The sequence below is a fragment of the Microcaecilia unicolor genome, chromosome 10 (assembly GCF_901765095.1).
Source record: "Microcaecilia unicolor chromosome 10, aMicUni1.1, whole genome shotgun sequence".
Taxonomy (NCBI): Eukaryota; Metazoa; Chordata; class Amphibia; order Gymnophiona; family Siphonopidae; genus Microcaecilia; species Microcaecilia unicolor.
The window spans coordinates 60097253-60119553 of NC_044040.1; the positions used below are offsets into that span (position 1 = coordinate 60097253).

The 22301-nt window shown below is 44.0% G+C and overlaps 1 protein-coding gene across 1 annotated transcript in view; it reads right to left on the reverse strand.

Annotated features, from left to right (window-relative positions):
- IFRD1 (interferon related developmental regulator 1) overlaps positions 1-15008 on the reverse strand; it is a 40546-nt gene extending 25538 nt beyond the window's left edge. The window contains exon 1 of the mRNA XM_030217199.1: positions 14792-15008. Within this exon, the coding sequence (XP_030073059.1) occupies positions 14792-14825 (34 nt within the window). The 5' untranslated portion in view covers positions 14826-15008. The remainder of the gene's footprint in view (positions 1-14791) is intronic.
- Between the last annotated feature and the right edge of the window lie 7293 nt (positions 15009-22301).

A 22301-nucleotide genomic window follows, 5' to 3' on the forward strand; every position in this document is an offset into this window, starting at 1 on the left:
CCATGTGCCTACACGGTGCACCTCAAATTCTGAGAATTCTTCTGTTATTTGAGTTTATTGAATGCGAGGTAACCATCATGATCACCACCACATACATTAGACGAGTACTGCATTACTACAGAACCATCTCCGGATAATCGTCATCAATATGACCAGGTATAGCTATATTCTACAGCTAACTTAATGATGTAGCACTGTGTATAACCTGTATGCTTGCTCAGTCAAGCATGTATAACAGGGTAACTGCCTTGTACTCCCAGACTACAAGGTCCCTCCGCCCACCCAAAGCTGCAAGATACAGCCTACCACCATAACACTGGCCCTGTACAATATTGAGGAGGAAGTCAGGCATGACAGGCAAACTACTACAGCAGTTAAAATTACAAAATAATGTCCAGATGCACATGGAAAAGGTATGCTGTCCCATCAAGACACCTGTGCTGGGTTTGGAAGCAGCTTCACACACTGGTACTTCTTATCAAAGCATATGAACATCTCAAAATGCTTAAGTGGGCATCCATATGCTTGAAATATCCAAAGACGAAAAGGGACATCCAACACATCCAAATAGCATGGGGACGTGTTGTGGGTGTGCTTTGGGCAGAATTAGGGAGGCCCTGAAACCTGGACATCCAAGAGTGAATACCGAAGAAGAAGAAAGTGTCCATGTCTAAAAAGGACATTCCAAGTTAGGCTTGTTTCAGGCACACCAAGGTGCCCCCCCGATTGAGCAGCTGTTCACTGGAGGGATTAAAGCATGAAACTTAAATCACCCAGTGCCTGCTGTCCCTCTCCCCTGAAAGCGAAACCAAAAGGGGATGACAGCTTCAGGTATTATGGGCATTCTTAAACAGGAAACAAGTCCAAGGAGCAGCCTAGTGGTTGGGACGCAGGTTTAAATCTTACTTCAGCTTTTATTTTATTTTTTTTTTTTAATTGTGAGCCCTCCAGAAACAGAAAATATCTACTGTACCTAAATATAAGCCACCTACAAGCCTAAAGGCTATAGAAGTGGTGTACATCCAGGTATAGTATGTATATTACTTGGAAAGTTCAATTACAAATTAAGGGCCCTGTTTACTAAGGCACGTTAGCATTTTAACACACCTACAATTAGCATGCACGCTAACCATGTAGGCGCCTATAGGGATATTGTAGGCACGTACACAGTTAATGCATATACATGGTTAACGCGCATTAAAGACGCTAATACACCTATAACGCTGCTTAGTAAACAAGGCCCTAAGAGGGTTAAAGTGGGATTTCAACCCCAGTCCCTTAGTTCACAGTACACCGCACTAATCACTAGGCCACCCCTAAGTGAACATCTGTGTGGTCATTTTCAAAGAATGCTCCCATACAGACTAGGGCTGTATTGAGCCCCAAACAGTGCCCTGAACATAGTTATATTCAGCCAAACAGCGATTTAAATTCAAATACAAATAATGTTCCTTTTTTTCAGTCATCAGGTGTTTTGTTCATGGTTCTTTAATAAAAAAAAAAATTATTAAAACGATTCACGGCGAGGAAACCAAAAACTGCTACATTAAAAGCACAAAAAAAAGCTTAGAAACTTGTTTTTGGTCACCACTTGCAAAAGTTATACTTGGTTCCTTAGCAGAAATCTGGATGCTACATGCTAGCAGAAATTAAGATAAACTAGTCAACAAAATAGTTATATCACTCCAACAGCAAGCCTTCAAACATTTCCACAGTATAATGTGACATTTAGTCCTATGAAAATGAAATTAATCCTGAGCCGTTTGCATTAGATAGGTCTTGTATGTGAGTTTGGACTTGTGGAGGGATTTGTTGAGAAGCCACACTCATTTGAACTCCTCAGTTTCTGATCCTCCTGATTTCTCTATGAGGCTGATAGCAAAACTTAACCACCACCAGGTTAAGAACTGCGCAGGCCTCAAATACCACAAGTTGTGATCACATTTTCACAAACACTGCTAGCAAGAATGCAGACATGCTATTTTATCGTTAACTCATTTTTACATGACGAAGAAGTTCTTTACATTTTCCGAGTGCTATTGTTTGGAATTTCATATCACTGCTGAAAAATGGCAGTATTGAGTCTCATTGACATTATTGTGTCTGACTTGTTTCCATGAGAATTGTGCTGTACGTTATTGGACACTTACTGCTTTTAAAGTTAAAAAAAAAAAAAAAAAAAAAAAGCAGCAAAATATTAATAATCCAGAGCTCTACTGTACTAAATCCTATACTTTTAGGGCGCTTCAAGAGGAAATTCTGGACTCTAAATCATATTATTCCTAAGTGAACGTATAACCATGTTGGAACATAATCAATTGGATCTTCCTCACTGTCAAGAGCTCACTGGGAGTCCACAAGAGTTGGTGCTTTTTTTCTTCTTAGTTCCATTTTTATAGAATGGGTTGCCCCGGGGCTTCACTCTGAACCCTCATACCAAATTTAAGTTGGCCTTAAAACCTGTTTATTTTGAAGGGCATTTGAGTTTTGCCGATGATGGGAGAGATCACTACATTCTCATTTTCAGATTTTAATTTTATAGATTCTTTTCTTTTGTATGCCTGATGTGCTTTCCTGCTTGTCCAAATATGGTGATTTTATCAAATACTGGAAAAGATAAACAAAATATCCACTTGTATTCAGCCAAATAGTAGTAACATTTGGCTAATTACAGAGCTCATACTCTTGCCCCCCCAACACACACTCATATTTTGGACATTACAGTTTGTAAAATGGCCATTCATGCTGGACATTTCCAGCATATGGAAATCCATCTCATTTTCAATTCAAAAATATGACATGGATGTTCATTTAAGATGCTCGTTTGGAACATCACTATTCTGACTTGTCATGCGAGTGGCATTTTCAAGAGGACATCAGTCACCTGCTAGCTAGATAATTTTGCTGTGCTAAGTACCCATATGAAAAAAGTTTTCAGAAGCTACACAAGAATCTCAAGACTGGCTGAAGCGATGTGCGAGATATGATATTCTGTCAAAGTACTTGTAGAAAGTGAGCCTATTACATGCACTACTATCATGAAGAAAAATAAAGAATATTTTCCTCAAAAAGCCTTCCCAAGACAAGCATGTCATTTTGATCAACAGCTGTGCCTAACAGCTTTTATTCCTGATGCAGTACAAAGGCTGACAAAATTAGAGGCCACATCAGCTAATTACATATATGGGAAAATTAGGTTCTTACCTTGGTAATTTTCTTTCCCTTAGTCACAGCAGATGAATCCATTACGAATGGGTTGTGTCCACCTACCAGCAGGGGGAGATAGAGAACACTAAAAACCATAGTGCCTCTAGGACGGCTAGCTCCATCTGCCTCTCAGTATTTTGAAGCTTCCAAAGCAGTGTTAAACCGCAAAGTAGCATAACATGAACTTTCCTCACAGCAAACGAACGCCCCAGAACAGGAGCAATAACACAAAGGAGGGACGAACTCAACCTCCTGTAGTAGAACAGAAATCCTGAAGACTGTTTTCCAACTTCTCCCAATGAGGGAACATGTCTGTAGGAAAAACTGAACACAAAACAGAGTCAATCAGGGATGGATCTTAGATTCATCTGCTGTGACTAAAGGAAAGAAAATTATCAAGGTAAGAACCTAATTTTCCCTTCCTTGGCATCAGCAGCAGATGAATCCATTACGAATGGGATGTATCAAAGCAATCCCTAGATAGGGTGGGAACAAGCCACGCCACGTGCAAGCACTTGTGCTCCAAAAAGCGTGTCCCTCCTGGCAGCCACAACTAGCCTGTAATGACGGGCAAAAAGAGAGCTTAGAAGCCCAAGTAGCTACACTACATATCTCTTGAAGAGAGAGTGCTCCCATCTCAGCCCATGAGGAGGAAATCGCTCTTGTGGAATGTACCTTAAACGCGTCAGGCGGAGGCCGGCCAGATAAGCAGATATGCAGAAAAAATGGCTTCCTTAAGCCAACGGGCTATAGCGGCTTTAGACGCTGGAGACTCTCTGCGAGGACCTGACAACAATACAAAAAGGTTATCAGAGGTCCTGAAAGCATTTGACATCTGCAGATACTGCAATAGAGCCCTGCACACATCCAGAAGGTGCAACTGCCCAAAAGATTCTGGAAACTCCTCCCTAGTAAAGGAGGGCAGAAAAATAGGCTAGTTTAGGTGAAATGCTGAAACTACCTTAGGCAGGAAGGAAGGCACAGTACGTACCGTAACTCCGGACTCTGAGAATTGCAGAAATGGGTCTCGACAGGACAGCGCCTGGAGCTCAGACACCTGTCTCAACGATGTAATGGCCACCAAAAAGACTGTCTTTAGAGTCACATCCTTCTCCGAAGCTCGCCTCAGCGGCTCGAAGGGCGAACGCTGAAAAGCCTTTAACACTAGCCCCAGGCACCAAGCCGGAGAAGGGGCCCGCAAGGGAGGCCGAAGCACCCCTCTAAGAAACCGTGCAAAGTCCTGATGCGCAGCCAGGGAGAGGTCCGAGACCTTCCCCTGAAAACATGCCAACGCTGCTACTTGAACACGCAGGGAATTATAGGCCAAGCCTTTTTGTACACCATCCTGCAAAAAGTCAATTATCGGCAACACAGAAGCCCGCACGGGTGTGATCGCTTTAGAAGCGCAACAAGCCTCAAACTGGCGCCAAATCTGAGCATAGGCCACGGAAGTGGAACGCTTGAGGGCCTGCAAGAGAGTGGAGATTACCTTGTTATAATAGCCTTCGTCTCTCAATTGCGCCCTCGCAATAGCCATGCCGTAACACCAAAGCGGCATGGATCCTCCATGGTCCCCGGGCCCTGCATCAACAGGTTCAGCACCAGAGGCAAGGGAAGGGGAGCCTCCACCAGCATCCGCATACCACGGCCGCCTGGGCCAATCCGGGGCAATGAGGATCACCACTCCTTGATGCAGCCGAATTCGCAGGTGTTGCCCTATTAAGGGCCAAGGAGGGAACACATACAGGAGGCCCGGAGGCCAGGGTTGAGCCAAGGCATCCAACCCCCACTGAGCGAGGATCTCTCCGTCTGCTGAAAAAGGACAGGACTTTGGCATTTGTGCTTGAGGTCATAAGACCCGCTACAGGCGTTCCCCATTTGGCCCAGATCTGAAGGAACACTTCATCTACCAGTTCCCACTCCGCAGGCTCGATTTGATACCTGGTTAGAAAATCGGCTTGCACGTTGCTCTGACCTGCAATGTGAGCTGCTGACAGAAGCTGCAGATGTAGCTCGGCCAGTGGCATATCTGGAGCGGCCTCTGCGGCCAGTGCTTGGCACTGAGTGCCACCTTGACGATTTATGTAGGCCACTGCTGTTGTGTTGTCCGACAGAACTCGGACAGCCAGTCCCTCCAGAGTCTTGTGAAAGGCCAGAAGAGCCTGGAATATCGCTCTCAGTTCCAAGCGATTGATGGACCACCCCGTTTCCTCGGGTGTCCATAGACCCTGGGCATAGCTTCCCTGGCAATGTGCTGCCCAGCCCTTCAGGCTGGCATCCGTTATCACCAGGCACCAATTGGGAAGCGCTAGCAGCATTCCTCGCCGCAGCATGCTGTCGAGCAACCACTCAGATACTGAGTCAGGCCGCAGGGAGCCACGCGAGTCTGTGTTGATAATCCTGAGAAATAGGAGACCAAGGGCAATCTGCAAAAGTCTCATGTGCGCTCTCGCCCATGGCACCACTTCCAAGGTGGCTGTCATCGACCCCAACAGCTGGACAAAGTCCCAAGCTCGCGGGCGAGGCATCCTCAGGAGCAGACGGACCTGATTCTGAAGCTTTCACTGCCTTTGGTCGGGTAGAAAGACAAACCCTGAGGCCGTGTCGAACCGGACCCCCAAATATTCTAGAGCTTGAGGGGATCATGTGACTTTTGGGTATATTTACGACCCAGCCCAGAGATTGCAGTACTGAGACCACTCTGGCTGTTACGTGACAACTCTCTTCTGCAGAGTCCGCTCTGATGAGCCAGTCGTCGAGGTACGGGTGAACCCGGATACCCTCTCACCTTAGAAAGGCAGCTACTACCACCATTACCTTGGAAAAGGTTCGGGGAGCTGTGGCAAGGCCCGAAACTGGAAATGTTTTCCCAACACCGCAAACCGGAGGAACCGCTGGTGCGGGGGCCATATAGGAATGTGCAAGTAAGCTTCTTTCAGGTCCAAAGACGTGAGGAACTCTCCTGGCTGAACCACTGCAATGACGGAGCACAGGGTTTCCATGTGAAAATGCCGCACACTTAGTGACTCGTTGACTTTCTTTAAGTCGAGAATGGGCCGATAAGACCCACCTTTTCGCGGCACCACAAAATAAATGGAGTAACGACCACAGCCGCGGGAGGCACAGAGATCACCGCTCCAAGGTGCAACAAGACTTGTAAGGTCTCCTCTACCGCCGTCCATTTGACGGCAGTGCCGCATCAGGACTCCACAAACACGTCTCTCACCGGGGCACCGAATTCCAATCGGTAACCTTCTCTGATCAGGTCCAGGACCCACTGATATGAGGTAATCTTGGTCCTCCTCGAGAAAGAGGGAAAGGCATCCTCCTACAGCTGTAGAGGAGGAGTGGACCAGTGTCCCATCATTGTGGAGGACGGCCCTGAACGCCTGGCCTTGAGCCTGCTGCTGCGGAGCGTTTGTCCGAGCGAAAGGAGTTCCTCTGCTAAAAACGGGCACGTTTACTAAACCCAGCAGAGCGCCCCAGGCAATACCTTCGAGCTTCACGGAAGCGAGGTTTGGAGGAGGGAACCACCTGATCCTTGGAAGAAGACCGCAGCCTATCCTCAGGTAACCTCTGGGGTTTAGCATTCCCCAGGTCTTTAACAATCTTCTCCAACTCCTCTCCAAACAGAAGGCCCCAAGAGGGCAACTTCACCAGCCTTTGCTTAGAAGCCATGTCAGCCGCCCAATGCCGTAGCCATAGAAGGCGGCGGGCGGACACCGCCACAGACATCTGTTTAGCCAAAGCTCTGACTAGATCATAGAGGGCGTCGGCTAAAAATGACAAGGCTGACTCCATTCGCGGTGCAACCTCAGCGAGGGACTCCGCACCATCCACGGGCTGTTCCACTGCCTGTTGTAACCAAGAGAGGCAGGCTCGAGCAGCATAAGAACTGCAAACAGATGCCCTTAAGGCTAGACCTGAAATCTCAAAGGGCCGTTTTAGCGCCGATTCCAGCCGCCGGTCCTGAATGTGCTTCAGGGCAACTCCTCCCTCTACTGGAAGGGTGATCTTTTTTTGTCACTGCTGTGACTAAGGCATCCACTTTAGGCATCCAAAATGGGCCAAGTGCTCCTCACTCAAAGATGCCCCATCGCCCTGGCCACTTTTCAAGGGCCCCTCAGGGTCAGCCCATTGAGCAGAAATAAGCTCTTGGATGGAGTCATGCAAAGGAAAGGCTCGATCAGGTTTCTTAGTACTCGCCATCCTCGGATTACTAGAGGAGGCCTCGCCTTAAACAGGATCATCAATAGAGAGGGCCTGTAAGGCATTAGAGATAAGTGCTGGCAGCTCATCGCGGTGGAAAATCCGAACTGCAGTGGGATCATCCAGATCCAGTGGCAAACCGGCACCTTCCTCTGGCTCCTCAAGACCACAAAGGCTTGCCAGATCCCTCAGAGTCCCCACAGCCCGACCACCGGGGGGGAGGGGGGGGACAGGGTGCACCACTCTCCGACGGGGTATTTACACGTCTATGCTTAGCGTGCATCCAACGCTCAGGGGAATCCATGTCTTGACATCAGCCCCGGGCCATCATCAGTCGGAGGGGGACCAGGTAGCAACGCAATGTCAGACACCTGCAGCAGAGCTCTTTTCAGAATGAAGGCTTTACGTAAAATAAGCACAAACTCGGGGGAGAAAAACTCACCCTGACCTCCCGTCTCCGAATTAGGAGCCACAGGGAACGGAGCTCCTCTGGTAGCCTCGGCCCGAGGCGCCCCTCTGCTCTGACTCCTCCGCAACCATGGGGGTTGAGCCATGCGGCGCTTCCAAGATGGCACCCGCTGCCAGCTCCATTGAGCGGGAAGAATCATCGCTCACCATACTCATACTGGCTCTACTGTCTAAACAGCACGTTTTACAGAGCCCCGCTGCTGATCTGCGCTTGCCACAATGGGAACAGCGCTTAACCCTCTCAGCAGCTATCGCCAAAAAATGGCGGGGAAAAAATTCAAAATGGCGGCTTCGCACCAAAATCACCCCGATCGGAACGCCGTCCGCGGGCCCTCCCCGGAGGAGCTGAGTACCACTCTTACCTCAAAAGGACTGAGTCCACGAGCTCTGGTCACGCTGCACAGTCAGGAAAAGCCTCAGAAATAGCAGCGCTGTCAAAGCGCGATTTTTTTTAACGCTGTGAGGAAAGTTGGAGGCAAACAGCTACAGAGGTACTCCGGAGGCAGAAGAGAGTGGGAAAGGCAGGGAAAGGGCGAACCTATATGCCTACATCCACACAGGGGGAAGAGTAAGGCAGGGAAAGGGTGAACCTATGTGCCTTTAAAGTGGGCTCCACTTAGCCACAACACCCCTGCTACAACTGGCAAAAGCACAGAGCCACCCCAGGCAGAATCTTCAAGGAGCTGAACAAGCTGCGTCCAACCCTGCTGGGAGATAGAGACATACTGAGAGGCAGATGGAGCTAGCCATCCTAGAAGCACTATGGTTTTCAGTGTTCGCTATCTCCGCCTGCTGGTAGGTGGACAACCCATTCGTAATGGGATTCATCTGCTGCTGATAAGGAATCAGCCATCTACACAATTCTCCATGTGGTTTAAAGTTTTGGACAAGAAGTTTAGGAAGACAGTGACCGATTGTTTAGATTTTTCTATAACAGGCTTGCGTTCCCCCCCCCCCCCCCCAGTTATCTATTTTGCCAGAAGCAGTACTATTAAAGAGTAATGAATAGCCCAGTGGTGATGATCTGGGTAGGTATCTTTATAGTTACACTATATATAGTAAATTAAAGTTACAGTAGGATTACACAATTGCTTAAGTCCTACTAGTCAATCCAGTCTGGCAAGTAAAAGTTTTATCCCATAAGATCTATGTTTAACCCATCACCCAAAGCCTTACTATGGTGATATCCAAGTGTACCAAATTTAGCACAGTAATGTGTTTCAGTTACAAGTCTCTTGAATTTTCTTAGCTAATCCATTGTTAGGTTTAGCACCCCCTTCAAAGTGATTGGGGGTGCTAAACCCAACAATTACATCTACATGGACAGTCAGCAATGAACTCTGTTGTACTGCTGCATTCAGCTGAGATTTTATAGAACAAAGCTGCCAAGATGATTCTGAGCTGGCCAAAAGTTGATCAAAGAGCACCTTACCTGCTTTATTTATTTATTGCATTTGTACCCCACATTTTCCCACCTATTTGCAGACTCAATGTGGCTTACAAGCACCTGTTATGGCATCGCCATTCCAGGAGACTGATACAATTGGTGTTACAAAAAGATTTTGGATGAAGAGAGAAAAGGTCTAATCAGAGTTATAGAAAGATAAATATCAAATTAGGGTGATGTGGTAAGGTGTTGTAATTAGCTATGAGTTTTCATTGTAAGCCTTGTCGAAAAAATAATTTTCAAATATTTGTGAAAGGTAGTTATGTTGTTAATCATTTTCAAGTCAGTTGGTAGTGCATTCCATAGCTGTGTACTCATGTAGGAGAAGCTGGTCGCATGTGATAGCTTGTATTTAAGTCCTTTGCAGTTGGGGAAGTGTAGATTAAGGAATTTGCGGGCTGATCTTTTAGCATTTCTGAGGAGGTAGTTCTACAAGGTTTAGCATGTAGCTCAGGGCTTCTCCGTGGATGATTTTATGAACAATCGTACAGATCTTGAACGCAATATGTTGAGTGGGAGCCAGTGAAGTTTTTTTCGTAGAGGTTTCGCACTTTCATATTTTGTTTTGCCAAATACGAGTCTGGCTGCAGTATTCTGGGCTGTTTGAAATTTCTTGATAGTCTGTTCTTTGCAGACAGCGTATAGTGCATTGCAGTAGTCCAGGTGACTTAGCACCATTGACTGTACCAAGGTACAGAAGATGGATCTTGGAAAGAAAGGTTTTACTCTTTTGAGTTTCCACATGGAGTGGAACATCTCTTTCGTTGTGTTCTTCATGTGGGTGTTGAGTGTAAGATTTCGATCTATGGTCACTCCCAGAATTTTCAGATTTGAGACTGGAAGAGATAGGTTTGGTGTAGATATGGTGGTGAAGTTGCTTGTGTTATGTTGTGAAGTGAGTTTAAGGCATTGTGTTTTTTCTGCGTTAAAGTTTTAACTGGAATGCATCAGCCCAGGAGTGCATGATTTGGAGGCTTTGATTGATCTCGTTTGCGATTTCCTTTAAATCATGTTTGAACGGGATGTAGATCGTGACATCATCTGCATATATGTAGGGGTTGAGGTTATGATTGGCCAGTCACTTGGCCAAGCGTATCATCATTAGGTTGAAGAGGGTTGGTGAGAGGGGGGATTCTTGGGGGACTCCACATTCCGGTATCCATGTGGTTGAGATATCTTCGTTTGCTATTACTTGATATGATCTTCTGGTTAAGAATCCTCTGTACCAGTTGAGAACGTACCTCCAATTCCAAAGTATTCAAGAATATTTAGTAACTAGTAAAAAAAACCCCGTTTCTGATGCAAATGAAACGGGGGCTAGCAAGGTTTTCTTCAGAGTGTGCATGTGGGAGTGTGTGTCCCTGCCCTCTCTCCCTCCCCCTCCGAGTCCAGTCCTTCAGTGTTAAGTTTCCTGCTGTCCTATGTTTTTGTTACAGAAAGAGTGAGGGCATCTCTCTCCCCTCCCCCCTCTGAGTCCTTCACTGTGTGAGATTTCGTGCTGTGCTGTTTTCCTTCACTCATGGGGAAACCGGATATCTCTGGCGCTTCACACTTCCGGCTGGAGGCTTCATAGAACGTTGGTCTTGCCTTTTATATTATATATATATATATATATATATATATATATATATATATTCCATGGTTGACCATGTCGAAGGCGCTGGACATGTCGAATTGTAGTAGGAGTATGTTATTGCCAGTTGCAATTGTTTGAATGAATTCATTAAAGATACTAGTACAGTTTCAGTGCTGTGGTTCGAGCGGAATCCCGATTGTGATTTGTGCAGAATAGAGTATTTACCTAGGTAATCCGTAAGTTGTTTCGTCACTATGCCTTCCATGATCTTGGTTATCAGTGGGATAGATGCCACTGGGCGATAGTTGGTTAGGTCATTTGTGTTTTTCTTTGCATCTTTAGGTAGAGGAGTTGAGTAGAATGTTTCCTTTATCTTTAGGGAAGAAGCCATTTTGTAGCATGTAGTTTAGGTGCTCCGTGAGGTCTGTTTTACAATGCTGGGGAGCCGATTTTATAAGGGTGATAGGGCAGGTATCTAGTTTGCATTGCAACTTAGCATATCTTTGTCGATCGAGAGTATATCAAAATTGGTCCATGATCGGTCTGTCGGAAATTCCCCGGGTAGTGGGTCTAGGCATTCAAGGAGGTCAACATAGTCTGTTGTGTTGATAGGTATCAGTCGTAGCTTTATAATTTTTTCTTTGAAGTAGTTTGCAAGTTTGGTTGCTGATGGAGTGTCTGTGTGGTATTTAGTAGTTTTGTTTACAAGAAGAGTTTATGTGTATCTTTGTAGTTTGGTCCAATTTTAGTTTTATAATATGTTCTTTTAAGTTTGTCTAATGGTATATTTGTATTTTCTTTGTAATTGTTTCCAATTGTTGAATGTGGAGGTACCTTGTTTCTTATTCCATGCTCTCTCTCATCTTCTGACTTGAGAGTCTTTAGTTCTTTTAGTTCTTCATTGAACCATGGTATTGAATTGTTTCTGTGTGAGGTTCTAGTTTGGAGTGGGGCTATATTGTCTAGCACGATTCTGCATCTGTTGTCCCATTCAAGAAGAAATTCAAGAAGAAATTGGTACGAGTTTGTTGGGGCTATCCATTCGTCATTACAGAATTGTTGCCAAAATGTTAGCGGATCTATTTTGCCTCTCGTGGTATATGTTTGTCGTTCCTGTTTATGTTGTGAATTTTTTTGTTCGCCATTGAAGGGAGAAGTTTGCTCTATTGTGGTTCGACCACGGTGTAGGTGTCCATTTAGTATCTGTTAGTGCAAGGTTTGGTTCTGATGAGAATTTGTATGTGATGATATCTAGTGTGTGTCCTTTATTATGGGTGGGTTGCATGTTTGGCCAGTGGATCTCCCATACTTGGAGGAAGTCCCTACATTCGCATACGTTAAGTTGGTATCTTCGAGGTGAAGGTTGATGTCACCTACTAGGAGATGGTTTTTGGCGGAAACACATGTATTCGATATGAAATCCATAAATTGCGATTGGGAGTCTTGCCAGTTGTTTGGTGGTCATGTAAGTTTGGGTGGTTGATTCTGACTGAGGCTATTTCCAGTTGAAGAAGTATGGACTCCGCTATTGTTGTGATGGTGAATTGGGAGTTGTAGATTATGGCTATGCCTCCTCCCCTTTTTCCGTTCCTTGTCCAGTGGGTAATTTTGTATCCTGGAGGGCATAACTCTAAGAGTACAAAATCGAGTTTGTCAGATGTGATCCAGTCAGTTATTGTTGTGGTTTTGTTGACTGCAGATCTGGCATTTATATAGCCTATTTGTATTAGCTGGTGTGGCTCACTTGGATTCAAGTCTGTGATGATTTCTATTAATTGTCTGTTCTCTTGGTTTTTGAGTTTATGTCATGTCCATTCTTTCCTTTCTGTTGGTTGTGCCCGTAGTTAAAAGGTTTTCCGTTCCATATTTTGATCTTTTGGGGGGGGGGGGGTGTATTGTATATGGGCTGTTTGCATGTTTTGTGTGTTGCGGGTATGTTATTGTCCGTTTATATTAGCTTCCTGTAAATGCATGAGTTCTATTCAAAAATGCTATTTAAGTTTTATATGGAATGGCCCCTGCTTATTTAAGGCATTTTGTCAAACGCTCCAATACAACTGGCAGTATGTCAAGTACCCGTAAATAAATTTTTCAAGTCAGCTGAGCTCCCTCAGATAAAATTCAGCTTAACACAATTTATAAGCTCTCCCTGCCTTACAATTATCTGCCATGAAGGACCATAGGTTGTGTAACAAGACAAAATTTCAGATTTGTAGCCATTTGTTTGGAATGCATTGCTGCCTAAGGTGTGACATTTGTCCTCTTATAATCAATAGAAATCAAACAAAAAACATGGAAAAGAAAATAAGATACCTTTTTTTATTGGACATAACTTAATACATTACTTGATTAGCTTTTGAATGTGTCCTTTTTTTAAGGATTTCAAGAAAGCTTTAAAACATGATTTGATAGTTTTTTTTTTTTTTATTATTATTAATGGGAAGGGAAAGGAAATGGGCCTTGATACACTGCCTTTCTGAGGTTTTTGCAACTACATTCAAAGCGGTTCACATATATTCAGGTACTTACTTTGTACCGGGGCAATGGAGGGTTAAGCGACTTGCCCAGAGTCACAAGGAACTGCAGTGGGAATCGAACTCAGTTCCCCAGGATCAAAGTCCACTGCACTAACCACTAGGTTACTCCTCCTTAATGGAATTTATTTTAGATTGGATTCATAAGTAGTCAGCCACAATTGTTAAAAAGCTATTTTCTAGGATCGAGACTAATCTGAAAGTTTAAATAGTTTTAGCCATTGCTTATAATCAAAGCTTCTGTAATTAGTTTGTATTAGGTGGGTATTTATGTATTTGTATTATGCCTTCTTCAGTTGTACCTCAAAATGAGGGCTTACAGTTTAAATTACTACCCGAGGTAACACAGGGTTAAAAGACTTTGCCCAAGGTCACAAAGAAACAAACTGGGATCTGAACCAGGCTTCCCTGCTACTGAAGCCATTAGGATACTATTGCTATACAAACCGCATGTAGATGGCCCGTTTAGTAGTTCTCATTGAGCTGGAAACCAAGCAGATTAGAAGTGCCAAAACTTAAGTAAATTACATTCCGCCCAAAGCAGGCTCACACGCTTTGGCACAGACCCACTACTAAACAGCTACAGGTTTTAGTCTTTCCCTAGGATACGAGCACTAGCCTATGTAGATTTCTACAAGCTTCAATTACGTGGTAGTTTTTCACCCACAGCTCTCTACGACCACCACACCTCGAAACAAGGAAAAAGCCCGGGCACTGCCCTTCAGTCACGGACGGGAACTTTCGCCACCATCCTTGCTTAAGACATGCGCGACGTGGCCAAAAGTGTGACGTGCGCACGGCGGCCATACATATTGTGGACTGAGACAAGGCCAACCAGCCGGCCGGCCAGCCAGCCTCCTTCACAGACGCCATCATGTCTGCTTGACAGCTGAACCCTGCTGTAAGGTTCCACTAGGCTGTAAGGCTGCACTAGGACTACTCAGAACCAGAATTACTATTTTAAAAAAAGTGTATTACTGCGCGTGCTACCGACTGACGACTAATAACAGTACTAAATACAGTAAAAATAAATGACGGGCAAATATTCCACGTCGCAGACTACAATAACATCGGCGCGCTAATTCGCCCCCAAACCCAATTCCGCACCACAGCTCCCAAACATCAGGCCCCCAGTATCGGGGTGCGGCTTAAGCCACGACCGCAACCTCCTGCCACCTCCCCGGCTGCGGTTGTAAGAGCCGCAAGGTGTCTGTGGAGTGGTAGTTTCTTAGAATCCAGTTTTATAGGCGTCCTACAGCAGGATGTTTTTTTCTGAACTAAAACTCCCAGAATGCGGCATTCCTACCGCACATGCTCAGTGACGCGGCCTGGCTGGCAGTAGTACCTTACCTGCTCGGCTGTTCCTCTTCTTAGACTTAGGCATGTTTGAAGCTGAAGAACAATAAGAATCAGCCGATGGAAGAGCACTTTTTACTAAAACGTCTTTCAGGAATCAGGTGTAAATCTCCTAACGGCAGAGGCGCGAAACGACGGAAAGGAGAAGAAGCAAAAGAAATTCCGGTGATTGCCTGTGAACGAAAACGATGCATTTTCCCTCTCGAAAACTAGGGCTGAAGCAAATGCCGGTGGCGCGGGGCTTATATACTAGGCGACTACGAACGTCAAGGGGCGGGTCGTGACGTAAAAACAATTGACCAATCGTTGGCCAAGGCTCCGGAATATCTATCCTCCCTCTCATTAACTCCTTGGTTGGAGCCGGGGTGGTATATAGCGGCAGCGTGACGTAGTGATGAAGGCGGCTTACAGTTACATCTGAACAGATTCTCAGGCGCTTCATAGAGAGGAGAGGGTGAATGTTTATTATCATTATGTTTATTAAAGCTCAGTGGTGAACTATTAGAAATAGTGAAATTTGGTTTAGCTCTTGTACCCAGTTCATTAAATATATGAAATCGTGTTGCTTTATTTTGACATTGACCTTACTGATGATATCAAAATGCTGCGGGAGGCGGTACCAGGAAGGTAGTTCCTAACTCTATTCTGGGCCACCTTAGACAGTTAGATAGGACGTTAGAATTTTGTACCTGCTTATTGAGCAGAAAAAGTCATTTGGGAGGAAACAGATTTTAGAAGAACAAGAAAGAGCAGGGATCAGCCAGTGTGCTGAGATGCTTTAGAAGTAGACAGGGCTTTTTTTGAGGGGGTACTGAGTACCCACACCTTTTCCATTGTCTGCTAAAATTGGCCCATGGTCCCCGAGTTTTAATGAAAAAGTTCAGGCTCAACACACAAATTCTGCCTTGTCATAGATTCTGTGACAGGTTGCAGGGGGCCTGGCCCTCAGTGTTCACCCCACCCCTAAACAGTGGCCTGACAGTTGAGTACAGGCACCTTTTTTGCTAGGAAAAACTCACTGGAAGTAGACGAACGAACCTCTGCCGTTGTGTGTATGTAAGGTGAGGGATTATGAAAGCCTAGCATATGGAGGTAGGGCAGACAGTGCTCTAGAAAAAAGTGGTTCGAGACCGATTAACTAATACAACATTGCTAAACTAGATAGCAACATTTTGCTATGGAACTGGCCTGAAAACAAATACTAATACCTTGGATGCAGTTATCTCTTTTTTTTTCGTAATTCAATTTATTTATTTAGGTTTGCTCACACCTTTTTTTATGTTATAAACCCTTATACAACAGCCATTCAAGATGGTGTCAAATTAAAACAAATATATAGAAAACAGTAGGACAACCAAAGGTTTAAACAAAAGTAAGCCTAGTTCACAAAAGTGATACAAAGGAGAAACTAGGACCCCTTTATAAAACAAAAATGTGTCCAGCAAAAAAAGTCTTTTGTGATATATTCAATAGATGAAATCAAAAGACTCATAAATAATAAGTCCTTATAATATCTCCAACACATAGAATCCAAAGACATGATATAATCCATACTTCTATGAGATATTTGTGTTGGGAAACTCAAAATCTAAAAAGCATATATATAAAAAAAACAAATACATTATATAGGATGTAAGCAGGATGTAAGTTTTTAAAATAAATTTAAAGAAAATAGAGATATAATAAAAGGGATCCTTTTATGAAGCCGCACTAAAATGTTGCCGGCACTGCAATCTCCATCCATTTTCTAGTGCAGCTGAAAAATGGCTGCGGTTGGGTTTTTTTTTTTTTTTCTTCAATGGCCATACACTAATTTCCCCATTGGCACATTGCTATTATGGCTGAGAGCCCTTACCGCCACCTATTTCGGAGGCAGTAAGGGCTCCTGTGCTACTCCTACAGTAATCAGGTAGCGTGCAGTCATGTGCCTGAGCTACCCAATCAGCACAGGCAAGCCTACTCTCCACCCCAGCATAACTTAGTAAAGAAAACCCTAGGTAGTAACATTAAATCCTAACCTTACATTTCATTCTCTCACATTTCAGCTATGCTTTTTTAAACTTAGATTGTTTGTTTTATCAGTAAATTACTAGATACAAAAGCAGTAAAAACACTAATCCACACATTAATTCTAGCTCACCCTGACATACTACATGTTCCCTCACTGGGTACCAACTCTGCTACGATAGAGATGGTATCTCTAGTGATGTATAGGAAGACCACTTGGGTTTAGTCCATTCCATCATACTCAGGGTAAACTCCTGGGACCCTGCTGCAGTGGAGGTAGTTACTACTACTACTACTTAACATTTCTAGAGCGCTACTAGGGTTACGCAGCGCTGTACAAGTTAACAAAGAAGGATGGTCCTGCTCAAAGGAGCTTACAATCTAAAAGGATAGAGATCACATGGGAGGTGGTAGGGACACACTAACCCAGTCCTGAAAGGCGGTGGAGTGGATTAGTATTGTGAGAAGAATCTGTGGAAGATATAACATTGACTGGAACAGTGATCTGCATGCTTATTTGCATACTTGGACTAAAGAGTTTGGACTGATAAGCCCTAAGAGAAGAGAACTTGGAACCATTGGCTAGCAGGGCCTGGAAGGGGGAGAACTGAAGCCCCGGGACTTATCTGGAGTGACCTGCAAGAGTGTGTCTAGACATAGAATACTTTCGCCCTGACTAAGAAAGGGACCTGTTAAGAGGACCCAGAGGGTTAGTAGGCCTAGCAATGCAGAGGTGGTGTATTTTGATAAGTAGAATTTTTGATTTTAGCTTATGCTTTGGTAAGCAGTGCTTAATGTTAAACCCTTGGTGTATACTATCAAGTAGGCAATACCGGTTGATACTCACATTCCTATTATAATAATCTATTTCAAGTGGTTAGTACTGAAGTAGAAAAGTAGCATGATCCACAGGACTTTTCAAAAAACCAAAGAGATGAGATAGAAATGTTTGTATTTTAACCTTTTTTAAAATGGATTCAACATGGCACGATGTTTCAGCAAAAGTGCCTGCCTCAGGAGTCTGTGTTGTTGTAGCGCAAAAACTATGAGTTTTGCAGAAGAGAGTAGTAAAACCAGGCTCAACTCTTTAAAAAGACTAATGATTCCCAAGTGATGCGTGAGAACCAATCATACAAAAAGGCAAACTGAAATCTTAGAATGCACTGATAGATTGTAATGGTCGAATATACAGTGCAGTACTCTCCTCACCATAGCGGATCCTGTTTCTCCACTTTGGTGGTTGATCCCGCTCTGCAACAGAGGTTAGACATATGCAATTAATCCAAAACACCACCATTAAACTAATTACTGGAGCTCAAAATTTTGATCACCTCACTCTCTTCTTTAGGCATAACAGTGGCTACCAATAACCTACAGATTTCAATTTAACATCCTGATGATGGTCCATAAAGTATTACATTCTAGTGAACCACTATATCTGTTTGGTATTTGATTCCTTACATTCCAGCTCATACTTTCAGATCATCACAGCAAAGGTTATCAATTAATCCTTCTTGCAGAGTAATTAGGGGCCCTTTTACTAGGCCGCGTAAACGTCTACGTTCGCCCAACACATGCCAGAATGGAGTTACCGCCCAGCTACCACATGGCTCTTGTGGTAATTTCATTTTTGGCGCGTGTCCGATAATTTTTATTTTCAGACGCGCATAATCAGATGCATGCCAAGTGGCATTTGATGTGCGTAGGTCATTACCGCCCAGTTATAGCGTGAGACTTTACCACTAGGTCAATGGCTGGCGGTAAGGTCTCAGACCCAAAATGAACATGTGGCAATTTTCATTTTGCCGCACGTCCATTTTCGGCAACATTTAAAAAAAAAGAGGCATTTTTTGCAGGTGCGCTGAAAAATGATTCTGTGCGCACCCAAAACACACGGCTACACTACCGCAGGCCATTTTTAAGTGCACCTTAGGAAAAGGACCCCTTAGTTTGGATACCATTAGTCAATCTATATTAAGTGTTACCTCTCCTAGTCTGTGGAATAACCTACCATTATATCTTAGATTGGAGCCCTCCCTCCAGAAATTCAAAACAGGCCTAAAAATGCGCCTTTTTTTAAAATTATAGCTTATTATTTGATACACAAGAAGGGAGGTCCAGCCGATTCTTTTGCCGGCTTCCTGCTTTTAATATACTCGAACTGGACATAACAACGCTTCCTCCTTTTTATTCCCTTATGTGTCTGTCACACATGCACTTTATTATACCATAATATCACTCTGTATTTGTTATACCGGAAAGGCAATCGCCTTACGGTACTGTGTAAGCCACATTGAGCCTGCAAACAGGTGGGAAAATGTGGGATACAAATGCAATAAATAAACTTAGGCAGATTTTTGGCATTTATGCCCATGTTCACACACATATATACTTTCATTATTTTTGGTAATGCAGTTTTTAATGTACAGTCAAAGGGGCGCTTTTACTAAGCAGTGGTAAGCCCACCACGGGCTTACTGTGTGCCAATCTGGAGCTACCGCCGGCCCAATGTGGGTGCCGGCAGTAGTTCCACCCTCAGCGTATGGCACTTCCTGTGCTAGCGGAAATATTTTTTTTTAATTCTGCAGAAGAACCAGGCAGCGCTGCATTCTACCTGCTTAGCATGGAAGCCCATATGGAGGCATATTTTCAAAGCACTTAGACTTACAAAGTTCCATAGTAACCTATGGAACTTTGTAAGTCTAACTGCTTTGAAAATGAGCCCCACTGCCATCTCAATTGGTGGCAGTAAGTGCTCTGTCCCCCCCCCCCCTGCATGCCCACGCAGTAAGAGCAATCTTACCGCATGGCCACGTGTTTTTTCAGCCTTTTTACACGTGGCTATAAAAAGGGCCTCCGCGTGCAGCAAAAATGGCCCTACCCACTAGCAAAGGGCCCTTTTTACCGCAGCTTATTAAAAAAGCCCCAAAGATAACACTTTGAACAGGAATATACAGTGAAATACCAAAGAAAATTGTAACTACAAGAAAAGAAAAGATTATTTCACCTAATAGTCCACATAATAAGAGAAACAAGGCCTAAATGGGACAAACAGGAGACCATTATGAGGAAATATAATAAAGAATATGATGCGAACAGGCTAGTTCTTTAAAGCCCAGGAAGTTACAGAGAAAGTGAAATCATTGATCCACCACTACCCTCTTACCCTCCAAAAAAAAATTGTAATTGTGATGGTTCCTAAAATATTTATGAAGTATTATCCAAGGAAATCATACACTTACAAGGGTATCTCAATTGAAATTTAGCACCTAAACTTCTTCCTCCTAATTTGCGTCCAACATGATACATCTGGAAAAAGAGATACCTTTCCTCCTAAAAATATACATTCAGACTTATGAAAGAATATATGCCACAAAGCATTTTTATCCTGTTGAAATACAAATGTAACTATTAGAGTAAACCTAGATGCTACCTCATTCATTCTTCAACTCTCAAAGATATCAGTCAAATTTAAGCTATCAGAGGACACTTCGGCAACAGAGGGTTCATCCTTAGTAGATGGTTACTTCTGTACTACTCCAGGCATATAATAAATTTTATGTAAAGAGGGAAGAGCTGTGTCTCCATATTGAAACATTTCTTTTAAGAACCTTGAAAATAGATCCTTAGCTGCAAGTCATCATTTGGGGAAGTTCAGTATGTTGCAAATGCAAGTGCCTAGTCAAATTATCAAAGTTCTCCACTTTATGATGTAATACCATTTTTTTCTTGCAATAAAGAAGTTTGTTGTTGTTTCAGTTGCTGCATTTGTATTCCCAAATTCTGAATTCTTGTTTTACAGACAGAATGCTCTTCCTCCAAGTACTGCAACTTAGCAGTGTTGTGTCAAAAAAGAGAAAATGTCCCAGAACAGACAGTATACAGGGACTCCAAAGCAGACCAAATGGCCTCCAATGTGACCACAGAGGGCTTAACAAGAGGGACTACAGATTTCACCTCCTGGGCAGTCTGGACCTCTCCACTATCCAGTGTGGTCTCAGAAGATGCCGGAGTTGGTAATCCAGTTTTGGAAAATGCTGAGAGAAGACTGCCTCCAACGTTTCCTAGCAATGCGGCTTCCATAGTTGGGCTAGTTACACTTACTCGTATTACCCACTGGTATGGAGGAAGCTCTGGGCCATAGGGGCTGAGTGACACTTTACCCCGTAAAACTGGACTTCTCCTCTGATTCGGTACAGCCAGTACGCCCATTCCTGAAGACTGCATGTAGCTGGAAGGCTTCACCTAAGTCAAGGTAGGCGTCACAACCCGGTGGACAGCAGGCTGAATCTTTCCTCTTCTCTTCAGCATACAGAAAATAGTATCGCTAAAGCATTTGCATAGGAAATAAGAAACGCAGATGGAATGGCTTCCAACACATCGCAACACCATCTTGCCTCGCAATATACTGGTATTCTAAACTTATATGCGTAATTAGCATGTAAATGTTAGCGCCTGTGTGTTACCTGTATAAAACAGGTGCACATTTTGATTTTTTAATAGGTTCTCTATTATAAAATTGCCTGTGTAATTTTCAAAGAGAAACAAAGTAGTTAGTTTTTCTTTGAAAATTAGTGTAAAGTAAGTTGTTCAAAGCACAGTGTGTCCCAGTGCAGCAGGCAGTCCTTTAAAACTGAACGTTCCCAAATTGCTCAGAGTAACTCAGAGCAATGTCATAAGTCAGAGAAGCAGTGGCTCCTTTGCACCCAGCTGAAGGTGAGCACACACACTGTTATGGAAAGTTGGCTGTCTGACAGGTTTCCAGAGGGAGCGGTTCTATTATTACCCTTCCACAGCACTGTAAACTAAGCTACTAGACGATAAAGTAACCTGCCCAAGGTCACACAAAGGCAAAGGTATAGTGGAATTAACCTGGAGTCGCACGAGTGCCCTCAACTAAGTAAAGAAAACACCACCAACTAGCAATGATTGATGTATTCATCCTTTTCACTTGCAGCTGTTCTTTATCTAGTGTAAGTTAGTGTAAGAATGTTCTTCTCGGAATACCTTAAGAGCAGAACCAGCCTGAGGGTATCTCATGCCCTAGGTGAACCTTCATTCATGCTCCTCCCCTTCTACCCCCCCAGGAGAGCTCAAAGCCCTACCCCTTCCCCAAGTTCACTCTCCCTTTCCCTTGTGTACCCCCTTTAATCCAACATCTCTTTCCCATCTCCACCCTATCAAGCATCTCTTCTTCCTTATCCCCCCTCCAGATGCCTAGCAACTCCCTTCCCTACCCCGTTCAGGTGTCCAGCATTTCCCCTTCCTGCCTATTACCCTAACCCCAGGTGGCTAGCATTTTACCTTTGCTATCCCTCCCCTTGTCCAGCATCTCTCCTTCTCTACTCTCTCCAAGTATCCAGCATCTCCCTGCTTCATCCCTACACCCCCACCAGGTGTCCAGCATATCTCCTTCCCTTCTCTCCCCCAGGTGTCCATCATCTTACCTTTCCTTTTTTAACCCTTTGTGTCCAGCATTTCATTGCCCCTTACCTAA